The following is a 23,401-nucleotide window of genomic DNA, read 5'->3' as shown; positions in this document are numbered from 1 at the left end:
TAAACTCATGGCTGAAATTAACAAAATAGAAACAAAGAGAACAACACAAAGAATCAACAAAACAAAGAGCTGGTTCTTTGAGAAACTCACCAAGGTAGACAAGCCCTTGGCCACACTAACAGAAAGGCAGAGAGTGTATATCCAATTAAGAAAGAAAGAAAAATGGAAACAGTGCAAGGCTGTCCACTCTCCCATCACTATTCAATGTAGTGGTGGAAATTCTAGCTGAGGACAACTAAAGGAAATCAAGGGGATGCAAATTGGAAAAAAGAAGTTAAATTATCACTGTCTGCATATGATATGGTATATACAGAATTAAATACCAAAATTCTATGTGGGAACTCCAACAGCTGATGAACAACTTAAGAGAAATGACTGATTTCAAGACTTACTAAATACATTTTTTTTGCTAACCTTCCTATATAAAATGACAAATGAGTGTAGAATAAATCAGGGAAACAACACCCTTCAGAATAGTCACAAATATCATAAACTCTCACGGTGCAACCCTCGCTACGCACATGAAACACCTGTATGACAAGAACTTCAAGTCTTTGAAGTAGGAAATTAAAGAAGATGTCTGAAGTTGAAAAGAACTCCTATGTTCATAGATCCATAGAATTAACATAGTAAAAAATTTCCATCTTACAAAAATATGTCTACAGATTCAATGTAATTCCAAGACAATTTTTCACAGATCTTGAAAGAATAATACTCAACTTCATATGCAAAAAAAAAAAAAAACCAGCTAAAATACTCCTGTACAGTAAAAGATTTGCAGGGGTATCACCATCCATGATTTCAAGTTGTACTATAGAGCAATAGTAACAACAACAACAAAACTCCACACAGTATTGGGCATAAAAACAAATAAACAGGTTTACCAATGGAATCAAACAAGAAAGGTTAGTTATGAAGCAAATATTTTGATGAGTATTTACCACTGCAAAAAAGTTAAATTGAGTCTTACATCACGATATTTTTAACCAATAATTTGCTAAAAAAGTCTTTGAAAATGTTTCTTAATTAGAAGAATGCACATATGCACATACACATATATTTAAGTATTATTAAGTTAAGAATTTTAGTTTTCTATAATGCATTTTAAAACATTACTTGAAATATTAAATTTTAATATTACTTAAAATATAATATTACATTAGATATTGTTCACTTTGGAAAGGAGAATATTTCTAAGTGTTATACACAAAAAAATTTTATTACTATTACTGTATTTCCATCTTTGCAAGTAATAGTAATAAAAATTTCCAGGATAATTAAAGATGGGAATAAGCTTACAGCTACATCTTGGAGTGGGGATCCAGCCGGTACTTGTACACTTCACAACAGTTCCCCGGGTTGCAGGATAGAAGCCATCTTTACATTCATATTTGATTTCATCTTCACTTCTGTGTTTAATCCTATGAGGTGAGTAGATACCATTTGGAATATAAGGAGGTTCGCATGTCATTTCTGAAAAGAAGCATATATATAATTAGAAATGTTTAATCTCATTAAATTTTGAATATGAAATAAATGGTAGATAATATTTATTTGTAATGATAACTTTAAAAATGACATTGAGATTAATGCATCTTCATATGCTATCTATATCAGTCAGACTTTCTCTTTCTCCTCTTGATTTATTTGTGCCTCTCTGATATTATTTCTTTCTCTTGAAGCTCTCTTACTTCATTATTCCATAACTGGCAACAGCTCCATCATATAAAACTTCAAATACCTTACAATTTCTAGACCTTTTACTGATATTTCTATTCTTGGTTCTCTATTGGCTTATTTATTAATATTCATAGGCTTTTAATTCTAAATTGCTGTGAAGATTTCACACCTCTTCTTTGAAGTAAATGTTTCCTTGATTTAAATTGTACAATATACAGAATATGAAAGTTATATCTCTGCCTCACAGAAAAAGATAGTGTAATTTTTTTTACTTTAAAAATCATGAATCTGAATTTTACACACTCAAAGCCATTCATAAGTAAAATCGATCATTGTCTTGATAGATACCACTTACCAATGTTAAATCAAGAACAGGTAAACAATTTAAATAGTCCTCTATCTCTAATAAAAATTGATGTCATTAAAATTCCCCTAACCAAATAACATCCTGGGTCAGGTGGTTTTAGTGAAGAATTTTACTAGACTTTCAAAGAAGAGGTAATACTAATACTACTCAAACTATTCCACAAAACAGAAAAAGAAGGAACAATGACAAACTCATTCTATCAGGCCACAGTAACCCTAATACCTAAACCAAAGGAAAAAAGAGAACTTCAGGCCAATCTCATGAACATTGATGAAAAAACAGTCAATACAATATTTGCAAACCAATTTGAAGAACACATCAAAAACGTCATCCAGTATGATAAAATAAGCTTCATCCAAGGGATGCAGGGATAGTTCAACATAAAAAAAAATCCACCATATAAACAAACTGAAAGAAAAATATCACATAATTATCTGATTCTGAAAGAGCCTTTGGCGAAATGCAACAAATTTTTTGGATAAAAATTTTGGAGACATCAGGGATATAAGTCTCATAACTAAACATAATAAAGGCAATATACAGCAAGTCATAGCCACCATTGAATGAAATGGAGAGAAACAAAGAAATTCCACTAAAAAAAAGGAACAGGACAAGGCTGCCCATTCTCTCCATATCTCTTCAATATAATAATCAAAGTCCTCGCTAGACCAAGAAGAAAACCAAAAAAAAAAAAAAAAAAAAAAATAAGGAGGATACCAATTGGAAAGGAAACAATTAAAATGTCATTATTTGTAGATGATATGATATATAAGTGACCCCCAAAATTCCACCAGAGAACTCCTACAGCAGATAAACAACTTCACCAAAGTGGGTGAATACAAGATTAATTTTAAAAAGTCAGTAGCTCTCTTGTATACAAATGACAAACTGTGAGATAAATTATGGAAACTACATAATAGCCACAAATAATGTAAAGTATCTTTGTGTAACTCTAACCAAGCAAGTCAAAGACTTGTATGACAAGAACTTCAAGTCTCTGAAGAAAGAAATTGAAGAAAATATCAGAAGATGGAAAGCTGTCCCATGCTCATGTATTGGGAGGATTAACATAGTAAAAATGGCCATTTTACCAAAAGCAACCTAAAGATTCAAAGCAATCCCACCAAATACCAACACAATTCTTCCCAGACCTTGAAAGAACAATTCTCAACTTCATATGGAAAACCAAAAGTGGGGGGGGGGCAGAATAGCTGAAACAGTCCTATACAATACAAGAGCTTCTGGAAATACCACCATTCCTGATTTCAATCTGGACTACACAGCAATCGTGATAAAAACCACATCATATAGGCATAAAATTGAATTGATGATCCAGAAAAAAACTCACATACCTATGGATGGCTCGTCTTTGACAAAGAAGTCAAAACCATATAATGAAAAAAAAAAAGAAAGCATCTTCATTAAATGGTGCAGGTATAATTAAATGTCAGCATGTAGAAGAATGCAAATAAATCCATACTTATCATCCTGCACAAAACTCATGTCCAAGTGGATCAAAGACCTCAACATAAACTGAATACAGTAAACCTAATAGAAGTTAAGGTAGGGAATAGCCTAGAACTCATTGGCATATGGGACAACTTCCTGAACAGAACATCAACAGCTCAGGCTCTATGAGCAACAATTAATAAATGGGAACTCACTACACTGAAAATTTCATGCAAGGCAAATGACACTGTCCCTAGGAAAAAACAGCAGCCTACAGAATGGGAAAAGATCTTTACAAAGTCTACATCCAGCAGAGGGTTAATATCCAAAATATATAAGGAGCTCAAGAAATTAAGCACCAATAAACCAAATAATTCAATTTAAAAATGGGTTACAAAGCTAAACAACGAATTTTCAACAGAGGACTTACTATTGACCAAGCAGCATTTACAGAAGTGTTCAACATCCTTAGTCATCAGTGAAATGCAAATCAAAACAACTTTGAGATTCCATCTTACAGTCCTCAGAATAGCTAAGATCAGAAACTCAAGTGGCAGCACATGTTGGAGAAGATGTGGAGAATGGGAAACACTCCTCCATTGTAAATGGAAGTGCAAAGTTGTACAACCACTGTGTGGAAATCAATCTGGCACTTTCTCAGAAAATTGAAATAGATCTGCTTCAAGATCCATCTATAATACTCCTGGGCATATACCCAAAAGACGCTCCACCATACCACAAGGACACTTGCTCACCTATATTCACAGCAGCTTTATTCGTAATAGCAGGAAACTGGAAACAGCCTAGATGTCCCTCAGTGGAAGAATGGATAAAGAAACTGTGGGACACCCACACAATGGAATACTACTCAGCTATTAAAAAACAAAGTAATCATGCAATTTGTAAGCAAATGGATGGAACTATATAAAAGATCATGCTGAGTGAAGTATCCCAGACTCAGAAAGACATGCAGGTGTGTATTCACTTACAAGTGGATCCTAGCTATGAAGTTCAGGATATTATGCTAAAGTACACAGACACAAAGAAACCAAGGAGGGCCCAAGGGAAAATGCTTCAATCTCATCCAAAAGAAGAAATACAGTAGATATCTGAAAGTAGATGGAGGAAAGGAACTGGGTGGAAAAGGGTATGGGTGTCAAGTACGGATAGAGCTGTGGTGGGGAACCAAAGAAATGAAACCAGTGAGGGAGCATCTCTGGGACAAGGGACGCTACTTGGAGTCTTTGGGGGTCCTAGCTGAGACTCCCAGCAGTTGAGGTTAAGAAGCCTGAAATCACCACCTCCTATAGCTAGGTGGGACTTCTATTGGAGGGAAGGGACACCAACCTACCTATAAACCTTCAACCCAGACTTTTTCTTACCTAAAAGAAGTGTAGGGATAAAGATAGATCAGAGACTGAGAGAATGGCGAAGAAATGATTGGCCCAACTTGAGACCCACCCCATGACAGAGAGCCAATCCATGTCACAGTTAATGATACTCTGCTATGCTTGCCTAGCATAACTGACTTCTGAGAGATTTCACCCACCAGCTGATGGAAACAGATGTAGAGACCCACAAACAATAGGAAGAGCACGTGGAGTTATGTGGATGAATAGGAGGAAGGATACAGGGAGATGGAGGGGTCAAGGACGCCACAAGAAGACCTACAGAGCAAACTAACCTGGGCCCATGGGGGCTCACAGAGACTGAACCATCAGCCAAGCAGCAGCCATGGGCCAGACCTAGATCCCCTATACATCATACATGGGTCTCCTAACAATGGGAAGAAGGGGATGTCTCTAACTCTGTTATCTTATTTTGGAATATTTTCCCCTAACTGACCTGCCTGTCAAGCCTCAGTGGTTAACGATGCACTTAGCACTACTTTGACTTGAGATACCTGGATAAGTAGTACCCCTTGGTGGCCTCCCCTGTATTTGAGGAGTAGAGGATAAGGGGGAGCAGTGAGTTAAATTTTGAACTGGGAGGAAAGGAGGGAAGGGGCTGTAAACTGATTAAATAAAAAATATGAGGGGGAAAAAACTTCTGGAGATTGTCCTAAGCCCCAGACATAAGCACTTGCTTGATGAATGATGATTAATATATACAGTTAATTATTCAACTACATGGTACCTTTTCCTCATTAGTAGAGACATTTGGAATGTAATGCTTCAAGTTTAGTTGTCTTGCATGGAAAAGTCAATTTTACAAAATCTATTCTGTACAGGAGACAGATTTTTGTCAAAATTAATATTCAGAAAATTATGGTATTTTTCAATATTCCTACTTGCTGTTACAGCCTGTCTGCTATATGCTACAGAGCTAAATGTTCTGAGAAATTGGGCTAAAATCTTGATCTGGTTACGACCAGCTGGAAAGAAGTTTATTTATTTTGTATTATATAATCTTGTTTGAATTTTAGACTTAGGGGATTTCCACACTTTTTGTAAAGGTAGCTGCAATAAAGGGTGTTTTCACTTATATGATGTCAGAGAGATTAAGGTTCCATGGTCTGGAGATAAATGTACATCAATCAACACAGGTAAGCTCTTTCTCTGCTCCAGAAAAACAAAAGCGGTGCTAACAACGTATCAGCTGAGGCATACAATGGTGCAATACTTTAATTAATAAGAAACTACCTTTCATTCAGGAATATGTATCTTCCCTCAATAAAGCTAAGCCCATTGTAGGAGATTTGCATGCCAGCATGAGCTAGAACGCAGGCCTCTTTATTTATATCATTGTATTCTTACTGACTTTCTGGCGAGCGTGCCCTCGGTCAACTCTTTACATGATGAAAAAGACCCTCATGAACACAGTCTTTAACATTTAATGTTTGACTTGTAATTTTGTTTGAGAGATGTTTAAAAAGAAAATTTATTGTAGATTCTCTGTCCCCTTCTTGCCCTCCCTCCATACTTTTCTTCCTTTAGACCTCTACCTCCCTCTTTCCCTTCCTCCTTTTTTCCTTCCCTCTCCTCTCCTCTCTATAATTGTTAAAAAAGAAACAACCCTAGGATGTGCTGTAGTACATTGGGGAATCATGCATATTTTCCCAGTTTGAAAAAAAATATTCCGAGGAAGAGTTTTTAATTAGGTGACTGAGTGGATAATAAAACCATGGAAGCATTAGGCTTCTGTAAAGTGGTCATGTCATGCCACCCACACATAAGTAACATATAATGGAGCTCAGTTCTGTGTTTTGTACTGAATTCAGTCGAAGCTGGAATAATTGTTTGAAGAGTTCCTCCTAGCACTGGAAACGGACCTTACATAGAATACTTACTTTACAAGGTATAGTTTGATATTTTTTGGTGGATAAATTGTCTACTTAGAGGAGGACACCTGGAGTTAAATATATGGCAGCAGTTTCATGCCAGAGGACTACTGCAGATATAGCTTCTCTGATTAGGATCCATACATATCGTGAAAACAGAAGGTTGGCATCAATGCCATCAGCTAAACATGGACCTGTGTGGACATGCCCCTTTTCCATTCGCTGGCCTTCTTCTTAAACAATAGAAGACATAGAAAATAACAATAACTTCACCTTCACAGAAAGGCTGAGGGCTCCATCCAGAGGCTGTGCAGATGGCATCCCCTCTTTCTCGGTATACATAACCTGGGTTGCATGCATATTGATATCTTTCATTTTCCTTGAAAACTTGGTTTTTAGATATAGCACGTCCATGTTCAACTTCTGGCCGTGTGCAAGAAATTCCTAAATGCAAGAGAGTAGTTGTCAATGTTTACCATGGAAAGAAACATGCTGAGCAAATCATATTTTTAAAAAAAAAAAATAACAGTTTTGCTCTCATTAGATCAATCAGCAAAAACTATCCACCAAACAAATTTGTTTTGATCTGGCTACATTCTTGACCATGTGTCTGCTGTTTCAAATATTTATTTATCCGAAGAAGTTAAAAGCATATCATTAATTATATTTAACATGATGATTAATTAGGCTCCTGAAATAAGTGGCAGCCTATAACAATCCCAAAATTCTTGTGAAAATGGAAATATACACAGGCTTGTGGGTTAATATATTCATTGAAAAAGTAATACATCTTCTGATTATTGGCAGTAACTTTTAAGACAGCACTTTTTCAAAGTAATCTATTAAAGTCACTTTTCATTTGATCCTTGAAATGTCACAAGCGTCATCTTTGGTGCCTTCACTATACATGAAAATTTTTTGTCAAAAGAGAAAAGAAAGAAGCCAAGAAGAGAAACCTTCAAAAGTCCTGCATACAATTTTTAACTCAGTTCTTTCAAATACACTACTCTGGAGCTATGGCACTAGAAACGGATATCTTGAAGCCTTTTCTCCCACCATTTAAATCTGTTTTTCCTTGTTTATAACTACAGAAAGTTTAAAATGGTCAAATTGAAGTGTTTCATCTTCTCCCCAGTCAGTCTGAAGAAGAGCTGAGTTATATAAAATGAGCATTACAGGTCGTGACCCTTCTTGGGGTTGAAAGAACTTTTCACAGGGTTTACTACCCCCAGGTTGAGACCCACTGCTCTAAAGGTAAGCAAAACATCCCATCCTTTAACAAATCTCATTTAGCTTAGGAAGCAAAGAATTTAAAAGCTTTACAAGTCCTTGAAATGGATTATGTTGACTAGACCTCTCTCTCCCACGCATATGTAAGTGGTAGTGACTGCTGCTGCGAAATACTTTTGGATCAGCTGAGCTACCTACAAGGCCCTCAGACCACGTGAGCTGCCTGAAAGAGACACCCTCCAACCTATTGATCTTTCAAGTTGTGCAGAGTGCTCCATGCTTCCAACCTTTGTTGTCCTTCATCCATACTGGGGTGGGCTTTTGATGATGCAGCTGTCTTTGAGTCATTTCTACTCCTGTAAGTCTAGCGATTCAGTCCAGCAAGGTGAACTTTGGTGGTATCCTTACTTAGATCTGCTGTCAGTTGCCTATCTGAAGTGAAGAGATGTTTGCTCTAATCTCCATGGTAATGGGGTAATAAAGTTATGCAACAGTATCTTAAAAGTGGGACTTCTGTGAGCATCTGATGAGGCTCAGGACATCATCCTGCCAGAGACACCTTGCTTTCTTTCTGCCTTTCTCCACATGGCCTTCTGAGGACTGCTATGCCTTCTCTTCTTATTTTCATCTATAAATACCTCATCCTCACTTTAAAACTAAGCTCAGAGAAAAAAGTTTCCTTGGTTTCATTTGCCACAGACTATTAGCTATAGCCATGTAAGAATACCTATGAAACTTCAATGAGTAAAGAATATCCCATACTGAATATGCATATTGGTATGCCATCATTTTCATGAAGAATCAGTGTTGTTAAAAAAAAAAAGCTGTTATCACCAAATGGTCAGTCCTAAGAGAAGGAAAAGATACCATTATAATCTCAGAAAGGAAATAAAACGTAAAAAGAAGACAACACTATCTTTTTAGTGTAATGTAGAAAATGCTAAAAAGTGGTGAAATATTGGAGATGTTAGGTAATATAAAAAATAAATATAGCACAGACATGGTGCCACATACCAGTAATTTAACACTCATGGGGCAGCTTCAGGAAAATTAGTCTTAGATAGAAGCTTTATGGACTATGAATCAAGTTCAGGCCATCCACTTCTATATTGTGATAGGCTGCCTGAAAAGAGAAGATAAAAGGAGGAGGAGGAGGAGAAGGAAGAGGAGGAGGAGGAAGGAAGGAAGGAAGGAAGCAAGTAAGCAAGCAAGCAAGCAAGCAAGCAAAAAATTAAAAAAAAAATTATTATACCAATTTGCCATAAGTCAAAGGTTTATTTAGTGGATTCAATTCTGATATGTAAAACTTATGGTAAACTTGTGTATGTATATATGTATGTATTGTATGATATATATCTATATATAGATATATATCACATCCTAACAATATTAGTTAAAATTATAATGATTTAAAAATTAAAACTTGCAACAGGCAACAGAAACATATATACACACACGTATATATGTACATATAGGCATATATAGAGACTTCACTTCCTAACAATGTTAATTAAAATCAGAATGCCATCATGAGGCAGGATTGTGAACATACAATTTGCCTTTAGCTTCCAAAAACTTTGTATAAAATTTTGCTCTAGAAGTCTGTTTCACCACTCACAACAGAAATGCTGAGGTTATACTGCGAGTAGTAGCATCAGGAAGTAGCCTTTGTTTACATCATAACCAAATAATTAAGCCACCATAATCATGTGGCTATTTCAACTAAAGAGACTGACTATAAGAGCACATGGTGTTTATAGTTGTCCTGAAGGTAAAATAATAGTGTTTATGCAAACACACAAACAAACAAACAAACAAACAAAACTCCTGCAATTACAGTGAAACAGTCATGCTAAATAAGCATTAGAGTGATGCAATTTTATTTTAATTAGAAATATGATTTTTAAAAAGAAATGTATATATTTCATAAGAATAGCTAAAACCGTTGAAATAATATGTGCACCTTACCCACACATCTTGGCTTTTCATTGCTCCAACGGCCATTATCCGAGCAGTGCATTTCTTTTTGTCCTTCGATCTTGAAGCCTGGGTTGCACTCAAATCGCACCACCTGCCCAAAATAATATTCCTGGCCTGGTTCTGCCGCATCACTTATAATTCTTCCATTCTCTGGTTCTGTCACTGGTAAACACTTCACAACTGAAAATACAGGCATCACCTTTACTAATAGAACTAGTTAACCAAAGAACGCTACCAACAGAACTACATAAAAACATGTATATGAATAAAACCTGCAGCATGATAAACCTGGAGGAAAGTCCTTCAGAAATCTAGAAACCTTTACTATGACTGCTGGCAAACATAAATGATAAAAAACATAAGTTGTTTGCCTATCTGCTTCCATGGGACTGGTAAGAGCAAACTGTCACTTTGACTAATAGGTTGTGTTTTCATGACAGCAAGTGCCTCCTAAATTATTAAGAAACATGAGTTCTGGACTAATCGAATCCAAACGTTTTACTGATGCCTCAAAGCAATGTAACATTGCATTCTAATAAGATGTAAAAGTAGTGGATTTTAAAATATTTATTTTGATCGAGAAGTTGTCCTTAATTTTGCTTTCCTTTCTACCTCAGTGTTCAAAATATTCTAAAAAAATTTTTTTACTTAAAATTGCTCTACCATGAAGATATTCAAAGTTTATTTTTCCTGAAGAAAAATTTGGGTATAATGGACATCCTAGGACTGTTTCCTCATGATATCACCCAAAATATACTGACTCAACAGGCCATATGGGGCATCAAATCTCAATTTTAAACAAGCGCCTCTATGGACAGGACATTCTCCACAGTTGAGTGGAAAGTGGGGTCTGACTTTCACATGAACTCTGGTGCCCCATATTTGACCACGTCCCCTGGATGGGGAGGCCTGGTGGCACTCAGAGGAAGGATAGCAGGTTACCAAGAAGAGACTTGATACCCTATGAGCATATACAGGGGGAGGTAATCCCCCTCAGGAACAGTCATAGGGGAGGGAAGTAAGGGGAAAATGGGAGGGAGAGAGGAATGGGAGGAAACAAGGGATGGGATAACCATTGAGTTGTAATACGAATGAATTAATAAGAAGGAAAAAACCAAGCACCTCATACAATTCTAATGCAGATGTTTCATGAAACTGCTTCTCTTTTCTTTAGCTGAAAAGTCTCTGTACCTCTCTAGTCATGAGAATATCCAGTGCCATCACATGCTCTTTCTCTCTCCTTCCACCCCAACTCTTCTTTCTCTTATTACTTCCCACGGCAGAAGGAGACAGACAGCATTTAGATGAACTTTTGTTATTTCCATGGTGATGAGAGATTTAAATTATTTTCCCAAAACTCACAAACAAGACCTGTATTTTCTCATTCTTACCATATGATAAAATGGTAAAAGATAAGATATTACTTTCTTAATTCTTGCCTTGTTTTTTTGTTTTTGTTTGTGTTGTTTTTGTTTTTGCTAAAACTAAGGCTTTAGAAAGACATTCGCAGTAGCATATTGCTGATAGATGTTCGATCACATTCTCAACCACATTGAGGGCCTACATCCTGTAACTAGATGATCCTTAGGGGTGACATTCGTCATGAACACAATTAAAATTCTGATTTTTTAAAATAAGCTAATGATGGTTTTACGTATGGCTACTGTTCTAAATCTAAAATGAAAGAAAAATTGGCTTTGGTATTTCTAATAATCCGTATTGGTCTTTGTTCACATGGATTATACTGCTAGAGAGTTTTGAGTTTTATTGATGAGGTTGTATGGGGTGGTCAAACCCAAGGCCTCAAAGAATCCACACTAGCCCTGAGAAAGTCACCACCCTCTAGACTTAGTATACTTAATAAATTAACAAATACAAATAAACTAATAAATACAAAACAGTACTGTGACAAAATAATTATGTTTTATTTTGTCCTAGAAACTACAAAACAGTTTAAGTAAGAGATACTTAAGTATAAACTTTTAGAATATGTCCATACAAGGTGAAAAATATTTTAGGTATTTAGACATACATGTAAATCAGGTTTTTATTTACCTTCACATAAGGGAACACTATTGGTCCACCCATCTGTATCACATTCACGGTAATCAATCTCACCTAACAGTTGATACCTAAAAACACAAACAAAAGGATGGGTTGAGACATGTGGTTTTATGTACTGTCCTGGATATCCTGCAGTCAGAATTTTTTTAAAAATCTCTTTCTTTTTATTATTTCCATTTTGCTCCCAAATCTTTATGGGAAGAAAATACTTCAGCAGACTCCATTAGTCATGGATGTTGGAGTTTAAGGGTTTACTCCATGCCTACTGTAGAGTAATAGAAGATTTGACTACAAATGTGATACTCTAGCTCTTTTATGAGGCAGAATATGTCCTCTTCCAACAGAAAAGCAAAGTTCCTGGTAAGGACTTTCCATCCACGGAAGAGACTCATCCACTGTGCTAAGTTCCTTCAGACATTCTGTAAAAGTCTACACTAAACCTTACTGGATCTATGCTTATATGGGGAGGGGGAAAGGACAATACAGTGGTTGTCCAAACAAGGAAAAAACATTTGTAATGTTGTCTCAAAGTCACTCATATGTAGGGTAATAAGATGACTTCTCAGAACGAATTGTCTGGTAAATAATATGTAAGTGAACATATACTCAGCAGAAAAAAAATACAGACAAAAGCATAGGACTAAATAGGTGGGCAAAACAAGAACAAGAACAAAAACAAAAACAGGCATGCAATAAACATCCTTAGCCTTCATGTCTGGCTTACAAAACAACTATTCCTCAAGATAGATAAAACAGTCTTCAATTTGAATTAATTTGAACTATTTTTACCTACTGATCCCATGTAGTGTGAGGATTTTAACTGATAAATATTAGTACTTTCACAAACAGACTTCTGTTGGTGATTCAAGCTCAGTGTACAAAATTGCTGAAATAGTTAGGTTCTATCAATGTTTACTTGATACATCAAATATATATCAAATAAATCATATATAAATCATATATATATATATATATATATGACAAAAGAGACAGGATGTGTTCAAGTGAGCCAGGGACCAAGAAAAATATGTAGTTAATTTCTTCCACAAATTGTGAATATTAAGCTCTGAGACTGAGGAATTCAAATGAACAAGGTATATGAGTTTTGATTCCCCTTTTCTGTACAACAGTGAAACCCAGGTCAGGAAGGATGGCTTGAGATGAGATACTCAAAGGTGAACAGTGGAACAGCCTAAAAAAATTCATGTCAAGGCAATCCTTCTTCACTTTGTGCAATGAGATCAGCAGTGATAGTTGAAAATTGCACAGAAACTGAACTTTAAAAATATACTCAGATTTTAGGTTAGGGTTAATGTACTGTTGGGGTTAGAGTTCTTCAGGTAGTTAACAAGGAGAAACTAAACAAGAAATGGCTATCTCGTGGGCACTTGCAGTATCCCAGGATTATTTTGAAAGGCTGCAAGTGTGAGTCATAGTTATTTCTCCTGCCAATCCCATGATGCTCATGAGAATTTTCTGCTTTTGTCAGAGAGGGAATGGGCGTGAGATAATAGTTTATGAACATTGAGTATTAGAGTTTAGGGATGTTTTGAAACTAATTCTAAAGCCTGAAAAGTGTAAATGGTTACAGTTTCTTGCCTCAGATCAAGAAATAAAAGGCAACTGAAATGATTCCATTCACAGTGCTTAATTCTATTTATACTTATTTGGAATAAGATTATAGTTATTAACTTTCTCATACGAAGTTTAAAAAAATATTATGTGGCAGTGGAGAAATATGATATAAAATGGAAAGCTGAGGACTCGATGATGACGTCAGCCACGGAACCAGAGGTTGCTCAGAGAGCAGAGTCAAAGATTCTGGAAAATTAGCCTTTGGGGCCTATGTAATAAGAGCAATTTGCATACTTTTAAACGTTAACAATAGCACTTGAGAAAGAGATTCTTTATTTTATTTGTAAGTAAAAGCCTTGCTTTTTTTTTTTTAGATACTATAAAAGATTTTCAGGAGACTTACCATATAATGTGGGTGTTTTCACAATTCCTATGGCTCCTAATATACAAAATTGTCTCATCTCACATAATTTTGCACAATAGTGAGCTGTAGCAGAGACCTGTCAGTTGAATGTTTGACTTTTGTGTATATCAACATAACGCTCACTTATTCACCACTCTACCAGAACAATCATGACTCACTTTTCAGTGTTATGGAGCTAGCATGGCATTCAAATAAAAGCTTTCATAACAGTTTTATTTATGTCTTGTTTTTAAATGTTCATAGAAAATTTTCATCTCCTTAATGTAATTGTTGCTTTTATTTCCTTGGGTAATGGGATGAGATGAGCGTCATACCCAAGCTTTATGACTATATGGCTTAGGTTGATCCTAGAACATTTCTAATTATTCCCAGGTGTAGACTTGCAAGCTTCTTGCCTCTAGTACAATCTAGTCTGTCAGCCTAGATCTCGAAGGCCTTAGCTTCCAGCCTCCATCTACTAATCTAATCCTAGAATGTTCTCAGGCTCCAAGACTTACTGCTGAGTAAGCTCATCCTTTCTAGTTCTTTCTAAACTCTGGCTGGCTGGCACATCTCAGCTGTTCTGACTCAGAAGTCTACAAACCTGACCGATTCAAACTGGCTTATCTCTACTTCTCACTGAATTGTTCTGCTTAGAAAACTGCCTCTGAACTCCACAAACTGAACTGCAAGCATTTAACTGCACTCATCTGGACTTCACCAAACTAGACACAACTGTTCTGTACCTCCTGAACTCTACTGTACTGTCTCCCAAAATATGTCTCTCTGTCTCTGTCTGTCTGCCTGTCTCTGTCTGTCTGTCTCTGCCTCTCTGTGTTTCTGTCTCTGTCTCTTTCTGTCTGTCTGTCTGTCTCTACCTCTCTGTATTTCTGTCTCTGTCTCTGTCTCTGTCTCTGTCTGTCTCTCTCTCTCTCTCTCTCTCTCTCTCTCTCTCTCTCTCTCTCTCTCTCTCTCTCTCTCATGCACTTAAGTCTATCCTCGAGAAAGTTGGGTGCATCCTATGTCTGACTCATTCTGTCAAATCTTTTTCTGATTCATTATTTTGTTTTCCCCTCAATTAGATGTTATTTTGGGGGGATTAATGGTGTGTACTAAATTCCAGCCAGAGGGATTAAAGGTTTATACTAAGGGCATGTCTGTATTCCAGCTGGATCACACAGACCTAAGGCTTAGGATGTGGTCCCTTTCCAGAGTAATCATCTTGCTGGATTAAGATTCCTTTACACCTTCAAGTACAAATTTGTAGAGTTCCTATGCACAGTTTCAATGATTAGCCTTTTAGTATAGACAACATACCCGTCATCACAGGTATAAACAACCTTTGCACCAAACTCAAATTCAGATCCAACTGTCAGCCTAAATGATCCAAAGGGTGTATCTCCAGGATGCCCACATGGCCTTTCTATAAGGAAAAGAAAATATAATATTAGTATACAGTCCACCACACCTTATTTAGGAGTCAGGAAAGCATATTTGAATATCATTGAGTAGAAGGAAAACTGAAAACAGCAAAGAACATTTTACGGTTGAAGGTAACTGCATGCTTCCATTTTAAATTTTGTAGAATACATTTTAAAGTTATTTTTCTATATTTTTGTTACAGTAGTGATATAATTTGTAATGCTACAATGTAAAACATTTAGTACCTTAAAAACTAAATGTTTTCTTAAGGTTCACAAACATGAAGTACTTACTCCGGCACACTCTGGATGGGTTAGAAGCCACCCATTCTCCTCTCTTGCAAACTTTTACAATAGACCCAAGTGTTCTATATCCAGGGCGGCATTTGTAGACAGCCTGGGTGCCTTCTGGATATGGTTGGTCAGACCAAGAACCTGACAGAATTTCTGTGTTTTTTCGTGGAGGAGGTCCTTTACAATCTACAAGTATTGCAAACAAAACAATATTTTAAAACACTTATTTAAAAAGATGGCATGCTTATGTTATTTGCTTTTAATAACATACAATTACAGATCCATACAGCTATGTATGTGCACAATCTTATGAAAAATTTATAAGCAATTTTCTAAGTTGTAAAAAAAGTAAAAACAATAAAACTGTCCTTAAAATATTTTCTTTATGCAGCAAATCTAAATAGTATTTTTAAAAAAAGATAATAAGCATTGTAAATAGTGAAATTCCTCTTACAAAATTAAATTAAAGCTAGATAACATGAAACTATATAAAGACATTAAACGTTCAAATAGTATGAAATGACAGGACAGAATTTTGTTCCTACTATATAGATGGAGTGAGGGAAAAAAGTTGGTATGAAGGTATTTGTAGCAGTGCTTAAAGGCAAATTGTGGGAGCAATGAGAATTAATAAACTGAACTAGGTGGGATGAGCCTCTAACATTCATGCCTGAGCTCTGTGGAATTTCTTATCTGGTAATATATCTCAATTCTGTATATAAAGTGATAATTAGGGATTACAGAATTGGAGAATGGCAGTAAGGCAGGGATAATCAGACACACATGTTGGAGGGTGTGTCTAGCCTGAAAAGATTCTGAATCTTGTGCAGAATCTGAATCTATTTGTCCTGTTGGAGTTTCAACTAGATTCCTAATTTTCCTATCACCTCACAGAAGTCCCTACAAGAAAAACAAAATCTTCCTAAACTCTACAACTGGTGGCTTGATTAACGTATTAGAAATTTTTAATATCTTTCAATGTTTAATTTAAATCAGGTTTCAGAACAGCAGCAAAGAAAAGTAGTTACTGGGCTAGAGAAAGAAGGATTCAAACAGGTTCACATTTAAACACATATACACAGGATTCAAACAGGTTCACATTTAAACACATATATACACATGGTCACTCACAAGAAGTCCTTTGCTTGGAGATATTTGAAACCAGAAGTGAGCTAATTCAAACTAAAGGTGTAACCCAGAGACAGTGGAGTTAAGTTCATGATTGGAATAAGAAAGAGAAACGTTTTTCCTCTGGGAATGAATAGCACAGATTTTAGTCACTATGTTCATTTCATTCAAAGTATGTGAACTTTTATGAAAATTGAAATACAGAAAGGAAAAATACATGAAGAGAAAAAATTAAATCAACACTAATGTAGATATGATAATTAGCAAAAACATCTTTTAAATAAATTATTTAGGCATTATTAAATAACTTTACGAAAAAGACAAAAAGAGTTAAAAGGGGCTCAGAACAAAATGGCTCTAAAATATGTTATGTTAGAGTGTTGAATTAGTATCAGAAATAATGACTCACAGCATGAAGTCATGTCGAGTCAGAAAGAAATGTATTCCACTTGGGAAAAATTGCGATAGAAATGCTCAAATATGGTAGAAAGAGAACAGTGTATAGACAATAACAGAACAAAAGAAATATTTTGTGCAGAAGCAAGAGATACAGGATAGGTCTGAGTGGAGGGTCAGAAGTAGACTAGAAAATAGACAGAATTAACAACTGAAACCTCAAAGTTTTCCAAATGTGATTAAAGACATCAACTCAAATTCATAAGGACTGCATACAATGCCTAATATCTGCATATTAGAACAACTGCAGATTGATTTCCAAAGTGGTTGTACAAGTTTGCACTCCTACCAGCAATGAAGGACTGTTCCCCTTCCTCCACATCCTCGTCAGCATGTGCTGTCACTTGAGTTTTTTTATATTAGCCATTCTGATAGGTGTAAGATAGAATCTCAGAGCCATTTTGATTTGAATTTCTCTGATGACTAAAGACGATGAGCATTTCTTTAAGTGTCTCTCAGCCATTCAATATTCCTTCATTGAGAATTCTCTGTTTAATTCTGAGCCCCATTTCTTTTTTTCTTTGTCTCACTACTTTATTTTACTTTTTAAAAAATTTTATTAATTTATTCATATTACATCTCAATGGTTATCCCCTCCCTTAAATCCTCCCATTCCTCCCTCCCTCCCTCCCTCCCTCCCTCCCTCCCATTTTCCCCTTACTCCCCTCCCCTATGACTATGACAGGCCATAAACTTCAAACCCCTACCCAGATCTAGCCAATGGACAGGACATTCTCCACAGTTGAGTGGAGCGTGGGGTCTGACTTTCACACGTACTCTGGTGCCTCATATTTGACCACTCCCCTGAATGGAGAGACCTGGTGGCACTCAGAGGAAGGATAGCAGGCTACCAAGAAGAGATTTGATACCCTATGAGCAAAAACATGGGGAGGAAGTCCCCCTGAGCCCCATTTCTTAATTGGGTTATTTGATTTGGTGGTGGTTACTTTCTTGAGCTTTTTATATATTTTGGATATTAGACCTTTGTCAGATATAGGGTTAATGAAGATCTTTTCTCAGCCTGTAGGCTGTCCTTTTGTTCTGCTGACAATGTCTTCTGCCTTTCAGAAACTTCTCAGCCTCATAAGGTCTCACTTATTAATGGTTAACCTTAGAGCCTAGGCTGTTGGTGTTCTGGTCAGGAAGTTGTCTCTTGTTCCAATGAGTTCCAGGCTCTTCCCATTTTTTCTTCTAACAGATGTAGTGTCTCTGTTCTGTGACTGGTCTTTAGGGCTACCTCAAGACCCAGCTATTCCACTCCTTGGAATATACCTGAAAGATGCTTCACCATACAACAAGGGCATTTGCTCAACTATGTTCGTAGCAGCCTTATTCGTAGTAGCCAGAATCTGGAAACAACCTAGATTTCCCTCAGTCAAAGAATGGATAAAGAAACAGGGGAATTGCTGTGAGTTCGAGGCCATCCTGGTCTACAAAGCAAGTCCAGGATAGTCAAGGCTATGCAGAGAAACCCTGTCTCAAAAAACCAAAGAATAAGAAAAAGAAAAAAGAAGGAGGAGGAGGAGGAGGAGGAGCAGGAGGAGGAAAGAAGAAAGAAAGAAAGGAAGAAAGAAAGAAAGAAAGAAAGAAAGAAAGAAAGAAACTGTGGTACATTTACACTATGGAATATTACTGAGCTATCAAAAACAAGGAAATCTTGAAATTTGCAGGCAAATGAATAGAACTAGAAATGATCATCCTGAGTGAGTTAACACAGACCCAGAAAGATACAGATGGTATACAACTCACTTATAATTGTACAATAGCCAAACATGGCTGTCCTCTGAGAGTCTTCCCTCATCAGGGGATTGGGACAGACTCTTGGACTTTCTATTGGGACTCCAGGTGAGAGAAGTGTGGGAGAGTAGGGAAATAGAAGGACCCAGATGGTCCAGAACCCTACAAGAAGAACATCAAGGTTGGCCGATCTGGACCCTGAGGGGCCTACACAAACTACTGCACCAACCAAGGACAATGCATGCAGTAAACCTGGACTCCTTCCTCTGAGCTAGCAAACGGACAGTGCATTCTCCACAGTTGTATGGAAAGCAGGGGCTGACTCTGATATGAACTCTGGTGCCCCCTATTTGACCACTTCCCCTTGGTGAGGAGGCCTGGTGGCACTCAGAGGAAGGGTAAGCAGGCTGCTAGGATGTGACCTGATAGGCTGTGATCATATGGTGGGGGAGGAGGTCACCTTCTGTCAAAGACCTTGGGGAAAGGAATGAGGTGAAAGAGGGAGGGAGGAGTGTACAAGAAGTTACAAGTTAGAGGATAACAATTGAGATGTAATCTGAATAAATTATTTAAATACAAATATTAAAAATATTAAAAAAGAACAACTACAATGAAAAGCCCAACAATTTTCTCAGGATTTGCTAAAAACCAACCTTAACATAAAAAATTGAACAAGTTAGTTTAAAACAGGACATGGAACTAAACAATTCTGATAAAGTTTGTTTGGTTTTTACTTAATTTTATCTTATTATTATTTGTTTTTAGATGCCTGTTTATATTCAAATGGATGGGTTGGAGAGGGGGATCTGAGAGGAGTTGGGGAAGGAAAAACCATAATCAGAATAGATTATATTTTTACAAAATCTGTTTCAACAACAAAAAAAATGAGATAAAAACAACAACAACAAAACTCACACTTCTTTTTAGTATTTAATACTGTTGGCCATCTGGGAAATGCAAATTAAAATTACTCTGAAACTTCAGCTTCCCTCCATCAGAATAAGATCAAATAAATAAATTACAACAGATGTTGGTGTGGAGAGTGGGAAAGGGGAATACTTTTATATAGCTTTTGGGAGTGCAAACTGCTGCAGCCATTATGGAAAGCAGTGTGGAGTGTCCTCCAAAAGCCAGCAGCTCCACCGCATAGTGCAGTTATAGTACTCTTGAGTGTACACCCAACGGTCTTCGTATCCTACTAAGGAGGGATCTGTTCATTGCTGCTCATTGTTGCTCTGTTCACTATAGCCAGGTAGTAGAAACAGCCTAGATGTTCAGAAATTGAAGAATACATAACGAAAGTATGGGACGTTTACACAGTGGAATATTACTCAGCTATTTTTGAAATGTTAGGACATTCACAGGTGGAGTTAGAAACAAATCTTTTGGAGTAAGGTAACCCAGACCCCCTAAACAGAAACTGTGAGTGCTGTCTTTCATTGGCTAAAAAGGTCATCGGCCCTAGTAGAGAATCTTACTATCATTATCTGCTAAATAGTAAATCATTTATCATTATACCTGTACATTAGTGGATCTCTCAGTCCCATAAGAAAGAAGCTTCTATTTACAATTAATGATGGTTAAAGCAGAGATCCACAACTGGCCAAGGTGCAAAGAAAGAAAGATTGGAATGCTCAGCTCTAAATGGAACATCTATCTATTCTGCGCCTTGTCCCGCAACCCTCTGAGATGATTACAGGTGAGTAGAAAGACTCCTGAGAGCCAATTATTGTAGATGAAAACTAGGAAACAGTACCCTCCAGGCACAACAGGACTGGTCCACATGTGAACTCACAGTGATACGACAGCTGGCATTAAACTTCTACCCAGACCACATTCTAGAATGGAGAGAGGAGGTGAACATTGATGTCCTGCCTCTACTTTAGGAGCTACTGACATCTGATAGCTGCAGGGAAAAGAAGACTTGGCTTCCCTTTAAAAAGTTGCCACTTGTAGCTCTACCATAGTCCAGTGGAAAGGTCATACATTCACCAATGTATGGACAGCATAAATCATACTCGGTGGGTGAAAATAAAATGAGCACACAAAATTTAATGGGAGTGGAAGTGGAGTGGGTCTGACGGGAGTTGGGGAAGAGAGTGACTATGTTCAAAACTTGTATAAACTTTGCAAAGATCTAAATTAGAACAAACACCAAGAAAAACAACAACAACAACAAAAAAAACAAATCCTCTTTCAGGATATAAATTTGACAGTGAATGCCACAGACTGAAATTAAGGCTTTGTCTCACTAAGGTGAGGAAATTTATATATTTACTTAGAAGTCTATACTAATACAAATGTGTTTTAAACCATATGGTGTATAAGGATACTTTCTTAAACAAAGCAGAGAAAACAATTATAAAATTCAGAATACTGAAAAAAAAAAACCACACAAAAGTTCTCTAGGCTAAAGGAAACTGATCCTCAAAAGCAAATGAAGTTCAAGAAGAAATCAACTGAAGTGAAAAAAGCCAGTATGGGAGTGAATAAAATGGTCATTGAAAATGTGAATATTATTATATCTAACCACACTAAGAAGATCACTGACTGTCCCGTCAATACTACCTATGGCTTGCTCTGTATACATCCAAATGAGACAAATAAATGCAAAACAGCAAAATTTTGGGCAACAAAAGTGAAATAGACTGTTGTGGCACTTTAGTTCAGGATGCACAAAAGTGTTAGATTAAGCTTGGTGGTAATATCCTTGACGTGATTGTAATATTGAGGTGCATGGGACAAATAATAACGATGATATAGTGAGATAGTGAAGAACATATTATTAAGGTAATAGAGGCAGAGTCGCAGGAAAATAATTGCAAAGAGTAGGGGTAGGACATCATGTTCGCCTCCTCTCTCCATTCTAGAACAGTGACTACATTAAATGTAAATGAATTCACCATTCCACTTAAAATACAAAGATTATCTAACAAAAAAATTTAAAATGAGCACATAATCAGTTTTAGTAAAATTTTGCTTATAATTTGAAAGTGAATTTTGAAATTCAAATCTAAAACATAAATGTCTATTTTTAGCTCCAGTGACCAGAATCAAAATCTAACAAAGTTGTAAAATATTGAATCATATTGACAAAATCACACAACAGATTCCAGGTTTTAGGTAGTGGCAAAATATTGATGTTGGGGTCCCCAAGGGCTAGAGTCTCCTTGTATGGGAATGACCTACATTTACATCCCTTTTGGAAAAAAGCATTCCATGCGTCTGTTGAGCTATCAGAAGCCATGTCTGTATCCTGGATTGCTTTTTGCCAACTTGACAGAAGCTAGAGTTACCAGAAAAGAAGAACCCTAATTGAGAAAATGTCTCCATCAGATTGTCCTGTAGAAAAGTCTATGGGGCATTTTTTTGATTGATGATTGACATTGGAGGACTTGGCTCAGGGTGGACAGTACCTACCACCCCTGAGCAAGTGGTCCTGGTTTGTATAAGAAAGCAAATTGAGCAAATTGAGCAAGACTTGGGGATCAAGCCAGTAAGCCATGTTCCCCATGGTGTCTCCTTCATCCCTGCCTCCAGGTTCCTGCTTTGAGTACCTACCCTGAATTCCCTTCATGATGGACTAAAACTGTAAGCTAAAATAAATTCTTTCCCTGCAACTTGCTTTTGGTCTCAGTGCTTATTACAACAATCAAAACCAAATTAAAAGAATGTGAGTGTCTGAACGCTGCATAAAATCCCTAGTGTTGTATTGTGATCTATATTTATCACCCTGCACAAAGTTAAAGTCCAAGTGGATTAAGGACCTTAACACAAAACCAGATAGACTTAATGTGTTAGAAGAAAAAGTGGGGAAGAACCTTGAACTCATTGGCATTGGAGACAACTTCCTGAACAAAACATCAAGAGCTCAAGCTCTAAGATCAACAACTAATAAATGGCACCTCATGAAACTGAAACGTGTCTGTAAGGCAAAGCACACTGTCAACAGAACAAAGCGAGAGCCTACAGACTGGGAAAAGATCTTCAACCCTACATCTGACAAAGGGCTAATATCCAAAATATATAAAGAACTCAAGAAATTAAACACCACCAAACCAAATGACACAATTAAAATTGGGGTACAGAGATTTAGAAAAAGAATTCTCAGCAGAGGAATATCTAATGACTGAGAAACACCTAAAGAAATGTTCAAGATCCTTAGTCATCAGGGAAATTCAAATTAAAATGACTCTGAGATTTCACCTTACACCTATCAGAATGGCTGAGGTAAAAAACTCATGTGATAGTACATGGCAAGGATGTGGAGAAAGGGGAACCCTCCTTCATGGCTGGTGGGAGTGCAAACTTGTAAAACTACTTTGCAAATCAATCTG

At 36.6% G+C, this 23,401-nt stretch overlaps 1 protein-coding gene across 2 annotated transcripts in view; it reads right to left on the bottom strand.

Annotated features, from left to right (window-relative positions):
- Window positions 1-23,401, bottom strand: part of LOC311586565 (complement factor H-like) — a 168,165-nt gene that overhangs the window by 131,310 nt on the left and 13,454 nt on the right. For both annotated transcript variants that reach the window (XM_084762632.1, XM_084762631.1), the window contains exons 2-7: window positions 15,744-15,929; window positions 15,346-15,451; window positions 12,042-12,118; window positions 9,975-10,166; window positions 7,050-7,220; window positions 1,300-1,473 (exon numbers count right to left, since the gene is read on the bottom strand). In XM_084762632.1, coding sequence (XP_084618758.1) covers window positions 1,300-1,473; window positions 7,050-7,220; window positions 9,975-10,166; window positions 12,042-12,118; window positions 15,346-15,451; window positions 15,744-15,929 — 906 coding nt within the window. The remainder of the gene's footprint in view (window positions 1-1,299; window positions 1,474-7,049; window positions 7,221-9,974; window positions 10,167-12,041; window positions 12,119-15,345; window positions 15,452-15,743; window positions 15,930-23,401) is intronic.

Source organism: Acomys minous (assembly GCF_964271855.1).
Source record: "Acomys minous genome assembly, chromosome: 1".
NCBI classification, from domain to species: domain Eukaryota; kingdom Metazoa; phylum Chordata; class Mammalia; order Rodentia; family Muridae; genus Acomys; species Acomys minous.
This window is presented reverse-complemented; position numbering and strand designations above follow the sequence as displayed.